The sequence below is a fragment of the Puntigrus tetrazona genome, unplaced genomic scaffold (assembly GCF_018831695.1).
Source record: "Puntigrus tetrazona isolate hp1 unplaced genomic scaffold, ASM1883169v1 S000000472, whole genome shotgun sequence".
Classification (NCBI taxonomy): Eukaryota; Metazoa; Chordata; class Actinopteri; order Cypriniformes; family Cyprinidae; genus Puntigrus; species Puntigrus tetrazona.
In genome coordinates this window covers 716,071-737,172 of record NW_025048114.1, presented here as the reverse complement: position 1 = coordinate 737,172, position 21,102 = coordinate 716,071, and the positions used below count along the sequence as shown (strand labels likewise).

The following is a 21,102-nucleotide window of genomic DNA, read 5'->3' as shown; positions in this document are numbered from 1 at the left end:
TGATGGTACCCCTAGAAAACACTGAAAATAATGTGACCAAAGGGACATGTTAATTCAAGGTGTGTCCACTAATTAGCATCACAGGTGTCTACAACCTTGTAATCAGCCATTGGGCCTATATATATGGCTCCAGGTAATCACTGTGTTGTTTGGTGATATGGTGTGTACCACACTCGACATGGACCAGAGGAAGCAAAGGAAAGAGTTGTCTCAAGAGATCAGAAAGAAAATTATAGACAAGCATGTTAAAGGTAAAGGCTATAAGACCATCTCCAAGCAACTAGATGTTCCTGTGACTACAGTTGCACATATTATTCAGAAGTTTAAGATCCATGGGACTGTAGCCAACCTCCTGGACGTGGCCGCAGGAGGAAAATTGATGACAAATCTGAGAGACGGATAATCCGAATGGTAACAAAAGAGCCTAGAAAGACTTCTAAAGAGATTCAAGGTGAACTTCATGCTCAAGGAACATCAGTGTCAGATCGCACCATCCGTCGTTGTTTGAGCCAAAGTGGACTACATGGGAGACGACCAAGGAGGACACCATTGTTGAAAACGAATCATAAAAAAGCAAGACTGGAATATGCCAAACTACATGTTGACAAGCCACAAAGCTTCTGGGAGAATGTCCTGTGGACAGATGAGACAAAAATCGAAGTTTTTGCCAAGGCACATCAGCTGTATGTTCACAGACGAAAAAATGAAGCATATCAAGAAAAGAACACTGTCCCTACTGTGAAACATGGAGGAGGCTCTGTTATGTTCTGGGGCTGCTTTGCTGCGTCTGGCACAGGGTGTCTTGAATCTGTGCAGGGTACAATGAAATCTCAAGACTATCAAGGAATTCTAGAGAGAAATGTACTAGCCAGTGTCAGAAAGCTTGGTCTCAGTCATGAGGTCATGGGTCTTGCAACAGGACAATGACCCAAAACACACCGCTAAAAACACCCAAGAATGGCTAAGAGGAAAAAATTGGACTATTGTAAAGTGGCCTTCTATGAGCCCTGACCTCAATCCTATTGAGCATCTTTGGAAGGAGCTGAAACATGCAGTCTGGAAAAGGCACCCTTCAAACCGGACACAACTGGAGCAGTTTGCTCATGAGGAGTGGGCCAAAATACCTGCTGAGAGGTGCAGAAGTCTCATTGACAGTTACAGGAAGCGTTTGATTGCAGTGATTGCCTCAAAAGGTTGCGCAACAAAATATTAAGTTAGGGGTACCATCATTTTTGTCCAGGTCTGTTTCATGAGTTTATTTTTTTTTTTATAATTCTGTTGAAGCATGGTTGAAAAACAATGTCTGACTTTCATTGGTTAACATTTATAGAATTTTATTTATTATTACTTTTGTCAGATTAAAGTTATTTCTGTGACCATTGTGAGTTTTTCTTTCATTGACCAAAGGGTACCAACAATTTTGTCCACGTCTGTAGGTGCCAAACTTTCTGCTGCCAGCTGGTAGTGCTATGTCTATGGCTTCTGGCCAGGGTTCTTTTCAAATATGTGAAGTTTAGTGCAGATTGGACATTGCTTGTCAATTCCTGTTGCCAGCTGGTGGTGCTATGACTATGGTAGAACACTGGCCTTCATATTTGTTCAGGCTAGGACCCTTATCAAACATGTGAAGTTTAGGGCAGATTTTATGATTGAGATATGACAACTTCTATTCGCATAGCAAGGCATCAAATATTGTGACTCTACCACGGACACACCCATTGATGAAAACTCAAGATCTTCGCAATGCACCTTCTCAAAGGCCTTTGGATTAGACTGACCAAATACAACGTTGGTGTCATTAAATCTCTAGGAGTACTTTGTTACAGATTGAAACGTGTCATTTACTGTTACCACTTCCTGCTATGTCTATTACTGAATATGGGCATGTATCTCTCTTCAGATTAGGAGTCTTGTTAAACATGATAGCAACTTTCAGTTTCAAGGCAAAACATCAAATTTTCCCTGGCTGCCATGGACACGCCCTTCAGCGAAAAATCTAGGATCTTCACACATTGCTCTAACAAGTGTCAGAAGTCGTTTATATTAGAGGTTATTATTGAAAAAATGAAAAACTAGATCTTAACAATTCAATGTTGTAAATGCCTTTAGTTTACACTTGAATTTCTGTGAGGAGTTTGTTAAAATTTGACACCTTGAAATTCTGATTTTGTACCAGGAAGCTTTTTTTGTAGGTATTGGTGTATTACATGTGTGTGCTGGTTTTTCGTACACGTACATGAAACGCAGGTCGAGGCGCAGACTTTTAAAAGTGTATAGGTGGCAGTGTTGAGCCATTTTGCCCCACCCACTTCTGAAACCCTTTGCATGTGCAAAGTTTTGTGCATGTTTATGCCCTCAAAAATATGATTAATTGGGGAAAATAATAATAAAAACTAAGCAATTCCAATAGGGTCCTTGCACCTCAGTGCTCGGGCCCTAATAATAATAATAATAATGATGATGATGATAAAAATATGAGCAATGTTTTTTAATAATTTGCGTACTTTGCAGCATTTACTGTGTTAAAATATATTATGAATCAAGTGCAATTAGATCAGTTCGATATAATGATTGATGTAACACCAATACAAGCATTAGAATTTCAATTTCATTCTCTGCCTTTAAAAGAACAAAAGTTAGAAATGATTTTATTCCTTTAATAATACACTGCAGTAAATTTAGCACAGTGTAGAGACTCATGCTTGTTATGTAATAAATATAATTGTTTTATAAATATAATAGAGTGCAGAAATAAACTGGAAGAGCTTATAGAAAAGAGACATTATTGTGCGCAAAGACATTTTTATTCATGCATACATCACATGTACATACAGTACATATATACATTGTGCGTATATAGATTAGATGGTACATAGATATTCACTAGTGTACATAGATACAGTATGCTTACAGTGTCAGGGATGCTAAATCCAGAGGGTCAATTACAAGTAGACTTTATTTCCAGCTCACATCAACACTTTACTGTCCTGAAGATGCTGGCTCAGGTGTGTTGATGTCATCAGTGACACATCGCTCTAACACGTGTCAGAGGTTTATTATAGTTATTCATCATTGCTGGAGGAACTCTCTCTATCTGAGCGGCTGGTGAATGTTCCTCCATTCTTCGCAAAGTGGTAAACAGCTCCTGAAATCACACCATTAGAAGAAATATCAGAACAAATAAAGGTGTAGTTTTTCTGATATAAGCTAGGAGGATGTTGTTTTACATCCATTAACTTCCGTGTTTTAAACCAGAGTAGGGTTTTAATGCTGAGGTAAAAAGAACCGAGAGCTGTAAATATTAATTTTATTCTGCTTTTAATTGTTCAAACATACACATGCATGTTTCAGTTTTTCTGTCACGTTAATCAATTTGACTCTCTTCTGTATATATATACATATACATACACACACAACATGAAGTTGTCTATTAATTTTCATATTTATTATTATAATGCCAGTTAATTCAAGTGAGGTCAGTGCTGGTGTTGATGCTGGTGAGATTCATCTGTGATTCCCCTGCATTTATATATTATATATTATATATTCCAGTTTCTCCATCCACTTTACTCAATTCTTCTGTCTTCATTTCATCTGCCTTATCACCAAACACATAGGGAAACACAATCGATATAATCTGACATTAATTAAATACCCAGAAGAAAACAATGTGCAAATGTTTTATATTAGCAAAATAGAATGTGTCTGCAGTTCTAAATGTGAAGTGAAGTTCTGTGCTAACTTAATGTTAGTGCAGAAGAGTGGATTACGTTGATGACCAATGCAATCCTATTCTTCTTGAGGCTTAAAGACGTCTTGTAATCAACCAAGTCTGGAGAGTGCACTAACTGACCTGGTTTCCATGACATTAATTCAACCTAGGCTTATTGGAAATACAATGTCCATTTATTGCATTTGAGCATAAATAATAAACCGTGTTCACAGAGTCTCAGAGGCCTGATGGAATAGAAATCGGTAGATGTGAGCTTACGCTTATGCTTAGCTTTGTTGTGGTTTGTTCTGTTTCAGCTCCACCACACAAACCAGTGGATTGGAAATTTGCTTAGGATCTGGCAACCCGTGACGTGCTGCTCTCTAAATGAAAATGAAAGTAAATGTACGAAGCTACTTTGTAGCCATTTTAAATAGACTGATTCAGTTATTCAGTTACAATGTCAATTATAATCTTTTTTCTACCTGATGGAAAATCTGTAGGCCTTATCTGAATCGGTACGTATGACTTTTTTTTTATTCTAAAGTAAGTGTGTTTTATGCAGAACTAGTAATAAACCATTTGGCAATGTTGACAATTTAAAGCTGTTAATGATGTTTGCAGTGCAATAATTGAACACAATTATTAACTTTGTCAGTTATAATAAAGAGAGAGATTTGTCTATGAGTTACTGCTAACTACTGTTAACTTGGATGTTGGTCTCTTATTGGCTGTAGGTAACGTTATTCTCATTCACACATGCCAATTATTCCATGGGTGTCAGTGACTCATCAGCGATTCTCTCAGATCGTATCTTTTTCACACTGTGTGATTGTCACTTTCGTGGCCAGTGTTGTGTCCGAATACAGTATCTGGGTACAGTTTTAAAGGGTTAAAGCCTTAAAGTTAATAAGATAATTGAGTGACTAATTAAATGATAAATGTGCATTAGCGATGAACACCTGCTGTTATTGAGAATTACAGAGGCTCTGATGGTGATGTTTTATTGGTTAAAATGAAACAATAAATACGTGGTCCCTATAAAGGGCCTTCCCTGTCATTGATGCTCAGTTTACACTGCACTCGTCTGTGGAGCAATGTTGCTCTGATATGGCCACTGAAGCTCGTGTTTATTCCAGTCATGCCACACACGTTTCTGCAGTGACTCCTTCGAATATATTTGACTATATACTGACTATATATCTATAGTCGGTATATAGTCTATAGTCAGTCTCTCTTTCTCTGGATTTGTGTGCATCAATTGTTAGCAGCCCATTATTATTGTCAGCAGAAGACTAGGACACTGAGGTAGGTAAAATATATTTAACAGATGCAGAGAATGGCCCATGACCAGAGACAATGTCCTCGGGATACCATAGTCTTGTTGCAATCTAATATCTAAGCTATTTTACAAAAAAAAAATGAGAATGCATTAACAAGTTTATGTGTGTGCAGCAAAATCTGAATATCCGGCCTGCTTCTCTCTCTTTTTTTATGTCTCACTCTCTGCGTGTATGAACCACCCAATGCAAAGCAGAGATCTCACTGTCCTGTATTCAAATGTAAGGTAATAAAGGCTGCTGAGTAACAGTGGTTTTGTGATTGTTTTTCAGTTCCATTGGGAGCCGGTGCTGAAGATCAAACTCTTCAGATTCATCATGGATGAAACAGAAACATCTGGAGATGAGGATTTGTTTCAACAATGCAGGTACATATGCAATGTGTACCGTATTTATGTGTAAATATTAATTAGATAGGACAGTTGTTGGACAAGAAGGAAAATTCCTGAAAAGTATGAAAAGTATGTGTAATCAGTCCAAAGGATGGGCGAGACATCATGGTCAGACGACCTTGGCCTACCATGACTCTTTTGGTGGACATACAGTCGGTACAGACCCCCTGGTGAATCGTTTTCTCCATGGTGCAGATCCTGGGTTCCAACATGGGCTCTCGCTGTGGTGCTAGAGGCCCTCTCTGGGCCACCCTTTGAACCTATAGAGGAGATCTCTGATCATCTTCTGACGATAAATACCACACTGTTACTAGCACTGTGTTCTCTGAGGAGAGTAGGTGACCTTCAGGCCTTCTTAGTGGCCCCTTCGTTTCTAGAGTTTGTGCCTGGCATGGCCAAGGTTTTCCGCAAGTGGCTTACAGTGATAAGGTCCCTATGTAACACGACTAGGACACCTGCCTCGTTTATTTTGGACACCTTCCCTTTTCCCTGGACACTTTATTTTGTATTTTTATTAAGCGAAGCGATTAAGCAGAGAAGCGATTTCAGGCTAGAAGAGACGGACACCAGCGCGTAAGTATATTATACCTATTGCTGTGTGTTGTTCAAATTATTTCTTGCTGTTTGGAGAGAATATTTGCGTTTCCCTACTTATTTGTAGTGTGTAGTTTAGTTGTGCTGTACTTTAAGTGGTTGTAAATTGTATGCCTCCGGGCTATTAAGAGCACTTAAGTGTGAAGGCGTTAGTTTCGTTTTTCCTGATCGACCTCCTGATTGGCTACTGCCTGGGCAAATTAGAACTAGCTTTCCGCTGTTTCCACTGCATACACTTTGTATTTATTTGTTGAGTGTGCGCTGGCGCGAAAGCGTCAGCCAGCGGAAGCGTCCAGCGCTCGTGTTCAGTCTCCTCGTGTGAAGACTACGAGAGTAAAGACATACGACTTTTCCTGCGCGACTTTAACTGAGCAACGCACTTAAGTACTTTTTCATTCATTCTCTTACACATCTTCACTTCCTCTTTCCTACCTCTATCATGTGTCTCCAACTCATTCCGGTTGTCTCTCGACCTCGCCCTAACAACAAACGCAGACGACAATGCACTCCTACTAACTTACGCTCTGTCCCTACATCCTCTACTACACCCCTATCTTTCTCTGTTGGTCTCTGGAATTGCCAGTCAGCTGTCAACAAAGATGACTTCATTTCTGCTTTTTCTTTACATTCTTCACTCAACATTCTGGGAATGACGGAGACCTGGATTCGTCCAGAAGACTCAGCAACCCCAGCAGCTCTAGCCAACAATCATTCTTTCTCACACACACCTCGTCAGGTTGGCCGGGGTGGTGGCACTGGTCTGCTCATCCCAAACAATTGGAAATATTCAACCAACTCACTTGTATGTAATTACATCTCTTTTGAATTTCATGCTATCACAGTTACTACTCCGACAAAATTCCACATAGTGGTAATCTACCGCCCCCCTGGACATATTCTAGACACCTTCCTAGAGGAGCTGGATGGATTATTGTCATCTTTTACAGACGAAGGCACTCCACTCCTACTCTTCGGGGACTTCAACATTCATCTTGACAAACCTTACGCTACGCACTTCCATTCCCTTCTAGCTTCATTTGACCTCAAACGCCTCATCACGACAAGCACCCACAAATCAGGCAACCAGCTTGATTTAATTTACACACGCAGTTGTACTGCAGACACCAGTTCAGTACAACCGCTTCATATGTCTGACCATTTCCTTCTTACATTTCAACTGCATTTTCCTATCTCTGTGCAACCAACCCCTATACCGGTTACTTTCCGACGTAACCTTCGTTCCCTTTCTCCCTCCCATCTCTCCTCTGCTGTGTCCTCCTCCCTTCCCTCACCCACCCATTTCTCTTCTTTGGATGTGAATGCAGCTACAGATACCTTGTTCAGTGCTCTAACCTCCTGTCTAGATGACATCTGCCCTCTCTCCTCCAGGCCAGCACGGACTGCCACCTCTAGCCCCTGGTTGTCGGATGTTCTCCGTGAGCATCGGGTCAAACTCAGGGCAGCGGAGAGAAAGTGGCGCAAATCTAAAGATCTGACAGACCTGAGCAGGTATCAGACTTTGCTTTCTTCCTTCTCTGCCGAAATCCGCACTGCCAAATATTTACATATTTACATATTTCCAAAACAAGATCAACAACACTTCAGACACACGTAAGCTCTTCAGATCATTTAACTCCCTGCTCTATCCCCCTCCACCACCTCCCACCACCTCAATATCACCTGACGATTTTGCCACATTTTTTACAAACAAAACAAAAGCGATCAGTAGCCAGTTCTCAGCCCCCCCAACGCACAACCCTCAACCAACCGCATCGACTACCGATTCCTCCATTTTCTCCTTCTGCTCCCTCACTGAGACAGAAGTATCCAAACTTCTCCTCTCCAGCCATCCAACAACATGTCCGCTAGACCCCATACCCTCTCATCTTCTGCAAGCAATCTCCCCCACTGTCTTGCTGGCACTCACGCACATCATCAACACATCTCTCCTCACAGGCACCTTCCCCACAGCATTTAAGCAGGCTCGGGTAACCCCACTGCTCAAAAAGCCCACTTTAAACACTTCCCTTATTGATAACTACAGGCCAGTCTCTCTTCTTCCATTCATAGCGAAAACACTTGAAAGAGTGGTTTTCAACCAGGTATCACTGTTTCTTTCGAAAAACAACAAACTGGACCATAACCAATCAGGTTTCAGGTGCGGCCATTCAACTGAGACTGCGCTGCTCTCAGTCACGGAAGCCCTGCGGACTGCAAGAGCTGAATCCAAATCATCAGTTCTCATTCTGCTGGATCTATCCGCTGCTTTTGACACCGTGAATCATCAGATCCTGCTGTCTACCCTCTCATCACTGGGCATCTCTGGGATCCCACTTCGCTGGTTCGAATCCTATCTCACTGGTAGGTTTTTTAGGGTGGCCTGGGGAGGAGATGTATCCACAGCACATCAACTGGTCACTGGGGTTCCTCAGGGATCGGTTCTTGGTCCCCTCCTCTTCTCCATTTACACTACATCGCTAGGCCCCATCATACAGGCTCACGGCTTCTCCTACCACTGCTACGCCGATGACACACAGCTCTACCTCTCTTTTCATCCAGACGATCCAACGGTAGCTACTCGGATCTCGGGTTGCCTGGCGGACATCTCGACATGGATGCAAGAGTACCATCTACAGCTCAACCTGACAAAGACTGAGCTGCTTGTATTCCCTGCCACTCCAACTACACAACACGACTTCACCATCCAGCTAGGTTCTTCGTCAATTACCCCATCAACCTCAGTCAGAAATCTTGGTGTAATCCTCGATGACCAACTAACCTTCAAAGATCACATTGCAAAGACTGCTCGATCCTGCAGGTTTGCACTACACAACATCAGAAAGATCAGGCCCTTTCTAACAGAGCAAGCTGCACAGCTACTTGTCCAGGCCCTTGTCATTTCTAGACTGGACTACTGCAATGCTCTTCTGGCTGGACTTCCATCGAACACAATAAAACCTCTACAAATGATTCAGAATGCAGCAGCACGGCTGGTATTCAATGAGCCCAAGAGAACCCATGTTACACCTCTCTTTATCTCCTTACATTGGCTACCGATTGCAGCTCGCATCAAGTTCAAGGCACTGATGCTTGCATATAGAACAACCACAGACTCAGCACCGGTCTACTTCCACTCACTATTACAAATCTACACACCCTCTAGAAGTCTGAGATCTGCTAGCGAGCGACGCCTCGTGGTACCATCTCAAAGAGGCTCGAAATCACTCTCCAGAACTTTCTCGTTCTCTGTTCCTGGCTGGTGGAACGATCTTCCCGTACTTATCCGGAATGCTGGATCTCTGTCAATCTTTAAGAAACTGCTGAAAACTCACATCTTTCAGCAATACCTGACCTCATCATAATAAAAAAAAAAAAAAAAAAAAAAAAAAAAAAAAAAATTCACTCTCACTGTCTCTGTCTCTCTTCTCATCCCCCTTGTTTATTCCTTCCCTTCTGGCATGTACTAATTTGAACACTCCCTGTGACTGGGTGTTATAAGCACTTACCCTGTCTGTTTGTCTCTCAAAAAAATGAATCGCTGCTGTACTCTCAATTGTAAGTCGCTTTGGATAAAAGCGTCTGCAAAATGACTAAATGTAAATGACTAAATGTAAAAAGCCTCTCCGAGGCCTGAAGCCATACCCACTGTGTCTGTTGTTAGCTCCTCCCATCACAATACGTAACCTGGAGACGTTCTTGATTTTTTTTTACTTCTATCTGATAATGTAAAGTGATTTGTAAACAATATTACTCAAAAAGAGTTATTTAAAAGATTAACGGTAATTTCTCTGTATTTCAGCTTAGTTCATCAGAAGAAATCAGAAGTTGAGCCCAGCTGTGTGTCTATCAAGAGTGATGCATCTATGGATCGACCGATATGGTTAAAGAGTGGAGAGACACATCCTGATCTCAGGTATAGCATTTATATTATCCTTTCTACTTTTTTTGTACTTTGTAGGTATTTTACTTGTATCTAATAATGTAAAGTGATTTGTAAATAATTTGAATTGTTGATTTACTAGATAGATTTATTTAAAGGATTAACTTTAATCTCTCTGTATTTCAGCTCAGTTTATCAGAAGAAATCAGAAGTCGAGCCCAGCTTTGTGTCTATGAAAAGTGATGCATCTATGGATCGACCGATATGGTTAAAGAGTGGAGAGACACATCCTGATCTCCGGTATAGCATTTATATTATCCTTTCTACAGTATTTTTTTTTGTAAAGGATTAACTTTAATATCTCTGATGCATCTATGGATCGACCAATATGGTTTAAAAGTGAAGATACAAAATCTGATCACAGGTATATTTAAAGTTAAATGAATACTCGATTTGTTGAATAGTTAATTAATGAATTGAGGTCTATTTTTTTCTGTATTTCAGCTTAATTCATCAGAAGAGGTCAGAGGCGGAGCTCAGCTGTGTGTCTATGAAGAGTGATGCATCTATGGACCGACCGATATGGATTAAGAGTGGAGATACACAGCATGATAAGAGGTATAATTTGTATACATGATTATATTATTATATTATTTATTTTATACCAGTGATCCTGAGCACTTCTTAAAAAAATTGTATTGGTCTATATTTAAGCAGTTTGTTGTGTATCCACTGGCTGAGAGAATGACTCGCATGGTTTTAAAATAATGTTTTACCACTTGTGTTCATTCGTTCTTTGTGTTATTGTTTTTGTTTCTGCTATGTGGATAGAAATATTCTGACCGGAGGCCTGCAGCAGCATTCACACCAACCATTACATGATGAACTACAGAGAGTCAAAGATCAGCACAAAACCATCATGAAGAACAAGTTTGAGAGATTATTTGAGGGAATCAACTTAAAAGAGAATCAAACGCTCCTTAACAGGATCTACACACAGCTCTACATCATAGAAGGAGAGAGTGAAGGAGTCAATGAAGAACATGAGGTTTTACAGATAGAGAAAAAAAACAGAGCAAAACACTCACAGGACACTCCAATCGATTGCAATGACATTTTTAAAGCCACGGCTGAACCAGGTCGTAAGAAGAAAGACCAAATCAAGACCGTTCTTACTAAAGGCATTGCTGGAATTGGAAAAACTGTCTCTGTGCAGAAGTTTATTCTGGACTGGGCAGAGGGAAAAGCCAATCAGGATGTCGATTTCATGTTTCTTCTTCCATTTCGAGAGCTGAACTTGATTCAAGATCATCAGTACAGTCTTCACAGGCTTCTGCTGGACTTTCATCCTGAAATTCGAGATCTGGACTCAACGTTTTATGAGAAGTGTAAAGTTGCATTCATCTTTGATGGTCTGGATGAAAGCCGAATTACACTGATGTTTTCAGATGCTAAAAAAGTTTATGATGTGACAGAGATGTTATCAAAGGAAAAGCAGATGTCAAAGCCCAATAAGTTTTCAGACAATGAAAAAGTTTGTGATGTGACTGAGACTTCATCAGTGGGCGTTTTGATGTCAAAGCTTGTGAAAGGAGAGCTGCTTCCCTCCTCTCTCATCTGGATCACCTCCAGACCAGCGGCAGCTAATCAGATCCCCTCCAAATACATCAACCGTCTAACAGAAATTCAGGGATTCAATGAGCCTCAGAAGGAGGAATATTTCAGGAAGAGAATCAATGATGAGCATCAAGCCAGCAGAATCATCTCACACATCAGAAGAGCAAGAAGTCTCCACATCATGTGCCACATCCCCGTCTTCTGCTGGATCTCATCCACTGTGCTTCAGAAGCTCCTAAAAGAAGATGATCTTAGAGCAGAAATCCCTCAAACTCTTACTGAAATGTATATCCACTTCCTGCTGATTCAGATCAACATGAGGAATCAGAAGTATGAAGAGAATGATTCAGAGAAACTTCTGCAGTCCAACAGAGAAGCGATTGTGAAACTTGCTGAAGTGGCTTTCAAACAGCTGATGAAGGGTAATGTGATGTTCTATGAGGAGGACCTGATTGAAAGCGGCATAGACGTTACAGATGCCTCAGTATATTCTGGGATCTGCACTGAAATCTTTAAGGAGGAATCTGTTATTCGTAAATGGAAAGTCTACAGCTTCATTCATCTGAGCTTTCAGGAGTTTCTCGCTGCTTTCTACCTATTTTACTGCCATCTGAAGAAGAATATGGAGACATTGCAGGTGTTTCTAGATCATACACATCAGGGATACAGATCTGAGGAAAACGTTCTGTATGACCTACTAAAATCAGCAGTTGATAAAACTCTTGAGAGTAAGAATGGACGTCTGGATCTGTTCCTCCGGTTCCTCCTGGGCATCTCACTGGAGTCTAATCAGAGACTCTTAAAGGCTCTACTGAAACACACAGAGAAGAGCTCAGAGAGCATCAGGCAAACCACACAGTACATTAAAGACCAGATCAAGGGGAGTCAAAATTTATTGGACTTAATCAAGTATGATGATGGCAGTCTCTCATCTGATAGCTCCATCAATCTGTTTCTCTGTCTTCTGGAAGTCAATGATCAGACTCTGTCCAGAGAGATTCAAGAGTTTGTAAAATCAGATAAACACTCAGTGAATGAACTTTCTCCATCTCACTGCTCAGCAATCGCCTACATGATTCAGATGTCAGAGGAAGTTATGGATGAGTTGGATGTTCAAAAATACAACACATCAAATGAGGGAAGAAGACGACTAATACCAGCTGTGGCCAACTGCAGAAAAGCCTTGTGAGTATTCATTTATGTAATCAAAAATAATACAAATTTGTGTACAATTGTGACTATTAATTTATGTGTTTATATACATGTAATGTATGGCAGGTGATTGTTGTGTTTTAGTCTGTTCAGGTGTCTTAACCACTGCTTTCCTCTGGACTGTCTGTTATGTTTAACCCTTTACCACATACAATCACACCTTTGTAATAATTTTTGGCTGATCCCTAAATCATACAGATCGCATCTGTTAGATAAGAATGTTCAGTGCATCATGTGATAAACAGAATTTAAATCTGGGTTTTGCTTTACATTGATGGTCCCTTTAACACATTCTGTTGACTTTGTAACTTTGTATCTACATATCTAGTAACTCTCAATATAGTGTTAGAGTATTAATAGATGGGTAGGGTTAGGGTTAGAATAAGTTATATATAATCAGTAGAATGTCTGTTGGGAGATCGTCACAAGAAAGAGTATTAATCAGACATTCTACTAATACTCTATTGAAAGTAGGTTGACATGTATGTGCAAAGTTACTTGCATACTAGCAAAGTTAGTTACTTACGCTTTGTCTGGCATGGAGCCAGATTGGATGCAACTGGTGCTTGTCATATTATCACAAATATTCATTGTTTTCAATCATATAATGCTTTTTTAAGGTTTCAGACATTTCAACACATATACCAGCAAAACCATATATTTGTAGTTTGTAAAACACGTGCTGATGTTCATGGAAACAGCAATACCCTTAAAAATCTAATTTGTACATATAAAGTTTACTCTGCTCTTCTCCAAGTTTATTGGATATTTACTTTAATGTGTTTTGGGAGGACAGCAATATATCATAAAAAGGGTGATCAGACAATGCTACATCTTTAATAATAATGGATGAAATATTTAGATATCTGTAATTAGTTACAATACCAGGTTCTGTGGTTGTTTTTAGATATTCAATATATTATCATTACCTGTCCTATAATAGCAGATCCAGTTTGGCATGGATTTTGATTCCAGTGGGTGCGACATCTTCACAATGGTCAAAAAACTTTGTTCTTCTGTTTGCTGGATACAAACTTTCGATGGCAGCTGCTCCTACAGTACATAATTAAATATTGCAAAAATGGATTGCAAAATTTAACAGATATTCAAAGCTTTATTCCAAAACCTTCAAAAGTAAATATGAAAAAAAAAAACATTCAGTACAGCCTAGTTTGAATGGTCAAAATGGCCATTCAGTTTGAATTTCGGGAGTTCTAATATTAATGGCAGCAGTGATGAGCAGCCAGCTTCATCACACACTTTCTGCTCACCTTCATATTTAGATTCTATTTTATGAGCTTTTGATAAGGTTTACAGTGTACCACTGGATACGTCACAAACTATTCACAGACTTTCATGTCACCAGGATATTAAATATTTGATCAATAAAAACCTTATTTCATTGCTTTTCAAAGAATGTAGAACACATTGCTTTAACCATTGATCTCATTCTCATTGCTTTGTCAATCTCTGTTATAGACTTTCTGGATGTGAGCTCTCTGATCAGCACTGTGAAGCACTGTGTTCTGCTTTACAAACATCAAACTCCCATTTGTGTGAGCTGGATCTGACCAGCAATCACCTGCAGGATTCTGGAGTGAAGCTGCTCTCTGTTGGATTGAAGAGTACACACTGTCGACTGAACATACTGAGGTATGAATTTCACATTCATTAATTATGTTTATATATTTGCGTAAATTGGTGTTTTGAAATTCTGACTAGCAGATAGCAGAAAATCCCAGTCTGTATATTGCATTATAAATGGATCAGTGGTGTTTTCTCAGAAAAAATCCTGATATTTTAAGATACCTAACAGTTTGTCTTTAAAATGTCTTTTAATATGTTTTATTAAAATATATATAATAAAGCTGTTTGTAACAATAAATATAAGCCATCTTAGCTCATTTAGTTAAAATAGACCTCATATAATTAGAAATTAATAGTTCATCAATAGATTCATTTTAATGTAGCGATTCTTTTGAAAGGTTTGTTTTAATAAACCAGTTCATATCATACTTACAAGTAAAAACATGTTCACTAAGGATATATATTTCTCCAGTTTGTGATTGTGGTGATATAGTTGACTACTGAACCCTAGAGGGGGAGTGGGAAGTTTAGACAGTAAAGTCATCAAGTTCATCAGACCTGGCTTGTTTTAACACAAAACTCACACATCTTATGTAACATGGTGCCAGAAGTTTGCACGAGAATGGCTTAATGGCCTTTCATCAAGAGTGTTGTTTACTTCTCATAATGTCTAAAAAGTTAATATCATGTCATTTTTATTTTTCCTCTTCTTTGGTGTGTTATGCATTATGTTTGTTTATGTATAAGATCTGCAGAGTTACAAAGCTCAAAGACTCCCACAAAAGGATTTTTTTTGTGTCTTAAAGAGAAGGCAGCCACAACAAAGGACTTTTTTTTCATTGTGGTGAAGAAGGAGCTGAGCTGCAAGTCAATGTTACTATTCTCACCTATGGTTATGAGCTTTGGGGTCATGACCAAAAGGATGAGATCCAGGATACATGCGGGCGAAATGAGTTTCCTCCGCAAAGTAGCTGGGCACTTCCTTAGAGATAGGGTAAGGAGCTCAGTCACTGGAGAGGAGCTCGGAGTAGACCTGCTACTCCTCCTGGAGAGAGGCCAGCTGAGGTGGCTCGGGCATCTGTTTCGAATGCCTCCCAGTTGCCTCCCGATGTTCCAAGTTTGTCCCGATTTTTGTTTCACTCATAGGTTTACTTTCACCTTGAAAAAAAAGTATAGACATCAGGTCCCAAAGACTGGCAAGTCACTGGCACCCCTTACTAGGAAGTATAAATGTCCAGAGGCAATATGCAAATATATATGATACATTGTGTTGTATATCTAGTATAACATTTGTTCTGGCAGGTCAAGTCAGTCAAACCCTTGCTGCTGACTCTTAGCTAACTATATTTGACATATACGGCATACAGCATCATATTTAAGGTCCATCAGTATTATCAGTATTTTTGTGTTGCTCAATAGCTAATTAGCTTCCATTATCCCCAACTCCTTCTCCTCTATCAATCAGGATCCAGCCTTCTGGTTCTCCTTGAATTAGACTAATCTAAACAATATGCTAATTGTCAATCATCTTTGAAGGTAGTGGTCCTGACAGAAATAAACACTAAGTAGTGTTAACAGAACACTGGCAATTTTGATGTGTGCACACCAGATTATACCTAATAAATATTTATATTGCTGTTTGTTCTGTTCTATACACAGGTTATGTGGATTTAATCTCACTGCAGAGTCTTGTGAAAGTTTGTCTTTAGCTCTACAATCCTCAAACTCTGTCCTGAGGGAGCTGGACCTGAGTAACAATGATCTGCAGGATTCAGGAGTGAAACATCTTTCTGATGGACTGAAGAGCTGCAAGCTGGAAAGACTAAGGTCTGAGTTATTTTTTATTTTGTTCTATTGCATTAGGTTAATAATCAAGATTTGAATTATATTGCATGCAATTGCTTTGTGGTTTTCTTTTTCAGATTTTCAATATGTAACCTCACTGCAGAGTCTTGTGAGAGTTTGTCGTTAGTTCTACAATCCTTAAACTCTGTCCTAAAAGAGTTGGACCTGAGTAACAATGACCTGCAGGATTTAGGAATAAAGCTTCTTTCTGAAGGACTGAAGAGTCCCAACTGTCAGCTGGAGATACTGAGGTAAACTGCTTTGCATACACATGAATTGTGTTCAAATTAAAATGGCTAAACTAAAACAAAACTGCAAAATTTTTAAAAATGGCACTGCATATCTTTAAAACTTGGCATTTTAGCCAAGATTCAAAAATGCATATTTGCTTGACTTTTAATTTTTTTAAAACGTGCAGAGCATGCTAAATGTAGACCTATAAGAACCTATAAGTGTGCATTCTTTATTTCCTGTGCCCAAATCTGTAGAAGAGGAGGTTCACAGGACTGTAGGTCTGTCTTAGACTAAAATCAGCAGCAGGCTAAATAAATCCTGAATCAAGATTGCAGATTCCGATATGTAGATTTGAAAGGAAGGCTTATGTTCTCTGGGTCTGATCCCTGTGATCTGTCTCTGGAGCTCATTTATATGTTCTTGTCTCCGTTGATTAATTATTCTATGTATTATTAGTAATTAACAGGATTTTAATTGTAATCTTTTGCATAGCTATAGCCTACTTTAATCCATGCTGTGATTGTTGTTAAACTCATTGCTGGGTTCAGCACAGAAATGCATTCACGATCCTTTCATGTGATTAGGGCAGAATGGAGTGTGAGGAATATAGATACACAATTCTAATGTTTGTAAACATTTTATTATTATTTTTTTTTCTAAATGAAATGATACAAATATGCTTTATACATCATTTGATTTGTACGCTGATGCAACTTATCTGTGTTTCATAAAAAAAGTGGTAGTAAATAGGTAGTGATAGTACAAGAATATAACTGTAGGTACAAGAAGCTATACATACAGTACAGTATTAAGTGTCAATTTAGAATTTTTACAAAATCAAAGCCTAACTTGTAATAAACATAGTATGCACAGCCCCTTACTTAATGTGTAAACCGTGATATTGTCCTTGAGTCAAAAAGTTTTAGAGGCGGATCTGTGATGAAATCAACTCTCAGGTGTGACCAGGGCAGGAGGTAGGAGATGGTACATTCCTTACATCCCCGAATAAACCTTCGGACATCTTGAAGTGGTTCTTTAGCAGCAAGAGAGCTCCATTGTATGAATGCATTGTGTGTTTGGAATGTTGAACCTGGGTGAGACCGGGTGGACATGTAAGGGGAAAAGGACTAGAGGCATTGGTGGTAGAGAGTTAATATGGACCACAGAATGGGATTGACCAATGTTTTTAGAGGTAAAATGGGCTCTGAGATTACAGAAGGATCTTCTGGAGCATAGAGTCTGAATAAGCACACAAACATTCTAGGAACTAGGATGGGAAAAATTTAATTTCATAAAAAAGAAGGCCTACCTGGCTTGTTTTTGTTTTTAAGTTGAGTCTTTTGGCTTCTCGCAGGTTGATGGTTGTACCTTTATCTTCTGAATGGGAGAAGCGAGATTGTAGTCCTTGCGGAGTAGGTGCTGGATTAGTCATGTGACTGACAATGACTGGTGGAGAAGAGGGGGTTTAGATGGTGGATGACTAAGCATTGAGTTGCAGGTGGATTGATGAGGTAAGAGTTTTTGTATTGCTTGTAGATGAAGAGATCATAGGCAAGTTATTGAGTGAAGAGAGAACTGACCTCAGTTGACTGGCTGATACATGAGGAACACAAACAGGGGATACACAAGGAGTCAGAAACTTGGAGTAATGTTGGAGGTAGGAGAAGGGATCCAACATAGGAAAAGGTGCAGCAAAGATGCCATTGGAGACATGATATACATTGTCATGTCCCTTTCTTATATGAAAAAAGAGCTGGGTGAGATTTGTGCTTATGTGGGTGCAATGACTGGTGATACAGTGCAGGTGTTACTAATCGAGTGAGAGTGATTGTCATTGAGTGGTAAAAGAGCCTGGCATATCAGTGACATTATTAATTCATATTCATAACCATCATGAACAGCTGTGTATGCACAAACAGGGACCTATTTCAAGTGTATGAACACCCCATGCACACTGTTGCTTCGGCCATTAATAAAACCACAGATTTGCCGCTTTCAGTGTTAAAAAATTAACTAGAGAATTGTGCTTTATGCTTCCCGTATAAAGGTGCTTGTGGAAGTAGTACTACTTACTGCCTTTCCAATGTATGTCAATGTATTCTCCAGAATTTTCCAATGGACACTTTGGGCCTGTACATACACTTATTATATAATGTAATAGAGAATTTGCAATTGCAGCTATAGCATACCACTGGTGTTAGTAATAAGTGACTGTTAAAGAAATGTAATGTTGACTGTTGCTGGTTGTTTTTTAGATTGTCTGGATGTATGGTGACAGAAGAAGGTGTTGGTTATCTGTCTTCAGCTCTGAGTTCAAACCCATCACAAAAAAAGCTGGACCTGCTGGACCTGAGCTACAATCACCCAGGAGAATTAGGAGTCAAGCTGCTTTCTGAAAAACTGATGGAAAACACATACACACAGGAAAAACTTAAGTATGTTGACAAGTTTTTTGAAAGTTGAATGGTTTGAACCAAAAAATATCCCATTCAGAAATCTGCTCACCATAGTTTGATTTGCTTTAACTGATGATTTTTTTCCCAAATAGACCCGCCACAAAGTCGCTACTCTCTCAAAATATTACAGCAATTCTATCACATTTATGGCAAATAACATCACAAATCTCACCATCACTACAAATACCATTGCAAAAAGTACAAACCATCACATTTTAACCGTTAAAATTATTAAATAATGGGTTCCTGTACAGTGTTTTACAATAGGATTTAGTGGTTTTAACAAAAGCAATGAATAGAAAGTGTCCAGTTAACAGTTTCTATTAAAACCATTACAATTTATGTGATAGTTTATTTTATTATTCTTAAACAGAGGATAAAAATAAATAATACTTGAAAATACTTGATAAGCATAAACCTAGAATCTAGAAACCTGACATCAATTTCAGGGCCTGTAACAACGTTACAACTGTCCCTACTGAAAAAAAGCCATGATAAAACTAGAGACTAGCTAGAGACAATAGCTTTAACACTTGATAGCTATGCCAAAAACACTTGATAGACTTCATGCCAAAAATGGCTGATTTCTTACAGATTGGTGGATGGGCTAACTGAGCAACTGAAGAAATAAGTCATGTCGCAACCGTCCCGAGTCTCCCGTACATAATAATGTTACTGTATTTAACAGAATAGATCTGCTATGTTGCTGCAGAAGCGCAAGAACCAATACTTGCTACTGCCAATACATCTACAGCATGCTCATTTTAACATGCTTAGCATTTAGTTTTATCCTATCTGATTATGCTCTTTATAGGATCATTGGAAACCAAAAATCATAACTAAAAATTATTTTTATTTAGTGTGTATATACTGACTGAATGAGATATTGTGTGTGTTTTTATAGTGTTGACCACGGAGGAAAATTCAGGATAACAGCAGGACTGAAGAAATGTAAATTTTTCCATACACACACAAACTCTGTGTAGATATCTTTGTGAAGACATACACTGACACAATGCAATTTCTAACTCCTTACCCTTAACCTACCCAACAGAACTAAGTGGCTCTCCCAAACCCTTACCCTAAACCTACCCCTTACCCAAATATAACCTGACCCCTAAAATCAAGTCTTGACCCTCAAACACTAGAGCACAACATTTTACCCATTGCTGTGTGTAAATAACAAATTTTCAATAAAACTTTCAAGTCTCCCAGACATTGACTTTTACTAAAATGGTGCACCACATGGGTCAAATTTACCCACATGTACTTTTGAGCTTGATTTATAGGCTAATGATTACAAACATTTTTGATTAGCCGAAGTTTATTGTTGCTGTTTTTTAACTGAAATTATAAGTAAAAGTAAGCGAACTAACAAATTTATTGGGAGAAGCTGTGCACATGAATTAGTCATTGCATCATGCATTATATATCGTGAATAATTATTATCAATGTGTTATTTTATTAATTTACATGACATAGGTTATATTAATAAGTCTATATCGATTAATGACATTGTAATATAATATTACACCACCCAAATATGTATTTGCTTCTTTCTAACTCTCGTTGTCAATGCAAGCTTGTTTAGCTTATATTTACCGTTATGAAAAGTAACAACTGTAGCCTGCATAAAAAAGCCTAGACGCTTTTTTGTAAAGGCAGTGGCTTAATATAGTGAAATAATACATTCCCTAGTCATATAAAAACAGGTTTAATGTGCATGGGCAAATTTTACCCCACTGGGGGTTTTAGATATACAGCGACCTCTGGCGGTTCTAGTGTTAAAGGGCTCTCCGAAAGTGAGGACCTTTACAAAATTGTCCTCACTCCAGTGATCCAAAACTCAAACCGGCCATCACAAAGATAGCTGCACAAGTGCACGCACACACACAAACACGATTTGGGTAGACACTAATGATTTTTACACTGTACACCCTGCTGAAAAACCCCCAGCTGAAACCACCTTAGGCTGGTTGGCTGGTTAAGATGGTTAGGCCCAGTCTGACCAGCTAAGAAAGTGGCCACAACTCCTCTAAAACCAGCCAGATGACCAGCTAAGAACAGGCTGGTTGATCAGCTAAAACCAGCCAGCCAGCTTAAACTGGTTTTAGCTGGTTTATTCTCTACCTCACATAAAATAAAACCCATTTGGTCCTCACTACATAAAATAAACAAGAGCATACAATTCTTCAGCAGCTATTGTTGTGTTATAAGTGTCTCTCTTCTTGTT

At 39.0% G+C, this 21,102-nt stretch overlaps 1 protein-coding gene and 1 long non-coding RNA gene across 5 annotated transcripts in view; one reads left to right on the top strand and one right to left on the bottom strand.

Annotated features, from left to right (window-relative positions):
- The first annotated feature begins 4,090 nt into the window (after nt 1–4,090).
- LOC122334018 (NACHT, LRR and PYD domains-containing protein 12-like) overlaps nt 4,091–21,102 on the top strand; it is an 18,170-nt gene continuing 1,158 nt past the window's right edge. Inside the window, exons 1-11 of one of the 4 annotated variants that reach the window (XR_006248707.1) lie at nt 4,091–4,230; nt 5,326–5,420; nt 9,838–9,951; nt 10,105–10,218; nt 10,423–10,536; nt 10,750–12,720; nt 14,227–14,400; nt 15,994–16,161; nt 16,257–16,430; nt 17,768–17,924; nt 18,669–18,798. Coding sequence is in view for 3 of the 4 variants with exons in the window: in XM_043231893.1 (XP_043087828.1) it covers nt 5,371–5,420; nt 9,838–9,951; nt 10,105–10,218; nt 10,423–10,536; nt 10,750–12,720; nt 14,227–14,400; nt 15,994–16,161; nt 16,257–16,430; nt 18,669–18,848; nt 19,774–19,820 (3,106 nt within the window). In the remaining variant the exon portion in view is untranslated. The other 3 variants (XM_043231893.1, XM_043231895.1, XM_043231894.1) reach the window with 3 other exon arrangements.
- LOC122334031 lies at nt 17,035–17,860 on the bottom strand. Its single transcript, XR_006248712.1, has 2 exons — nt 17,723–17,860; nt 17,035–17,503 (listed from the first exon to the last, which is right to left on the bottom strand). It is a non-coding gene; the product is annotated as an uncharacterized LOC122334031 (long non-coding RNA).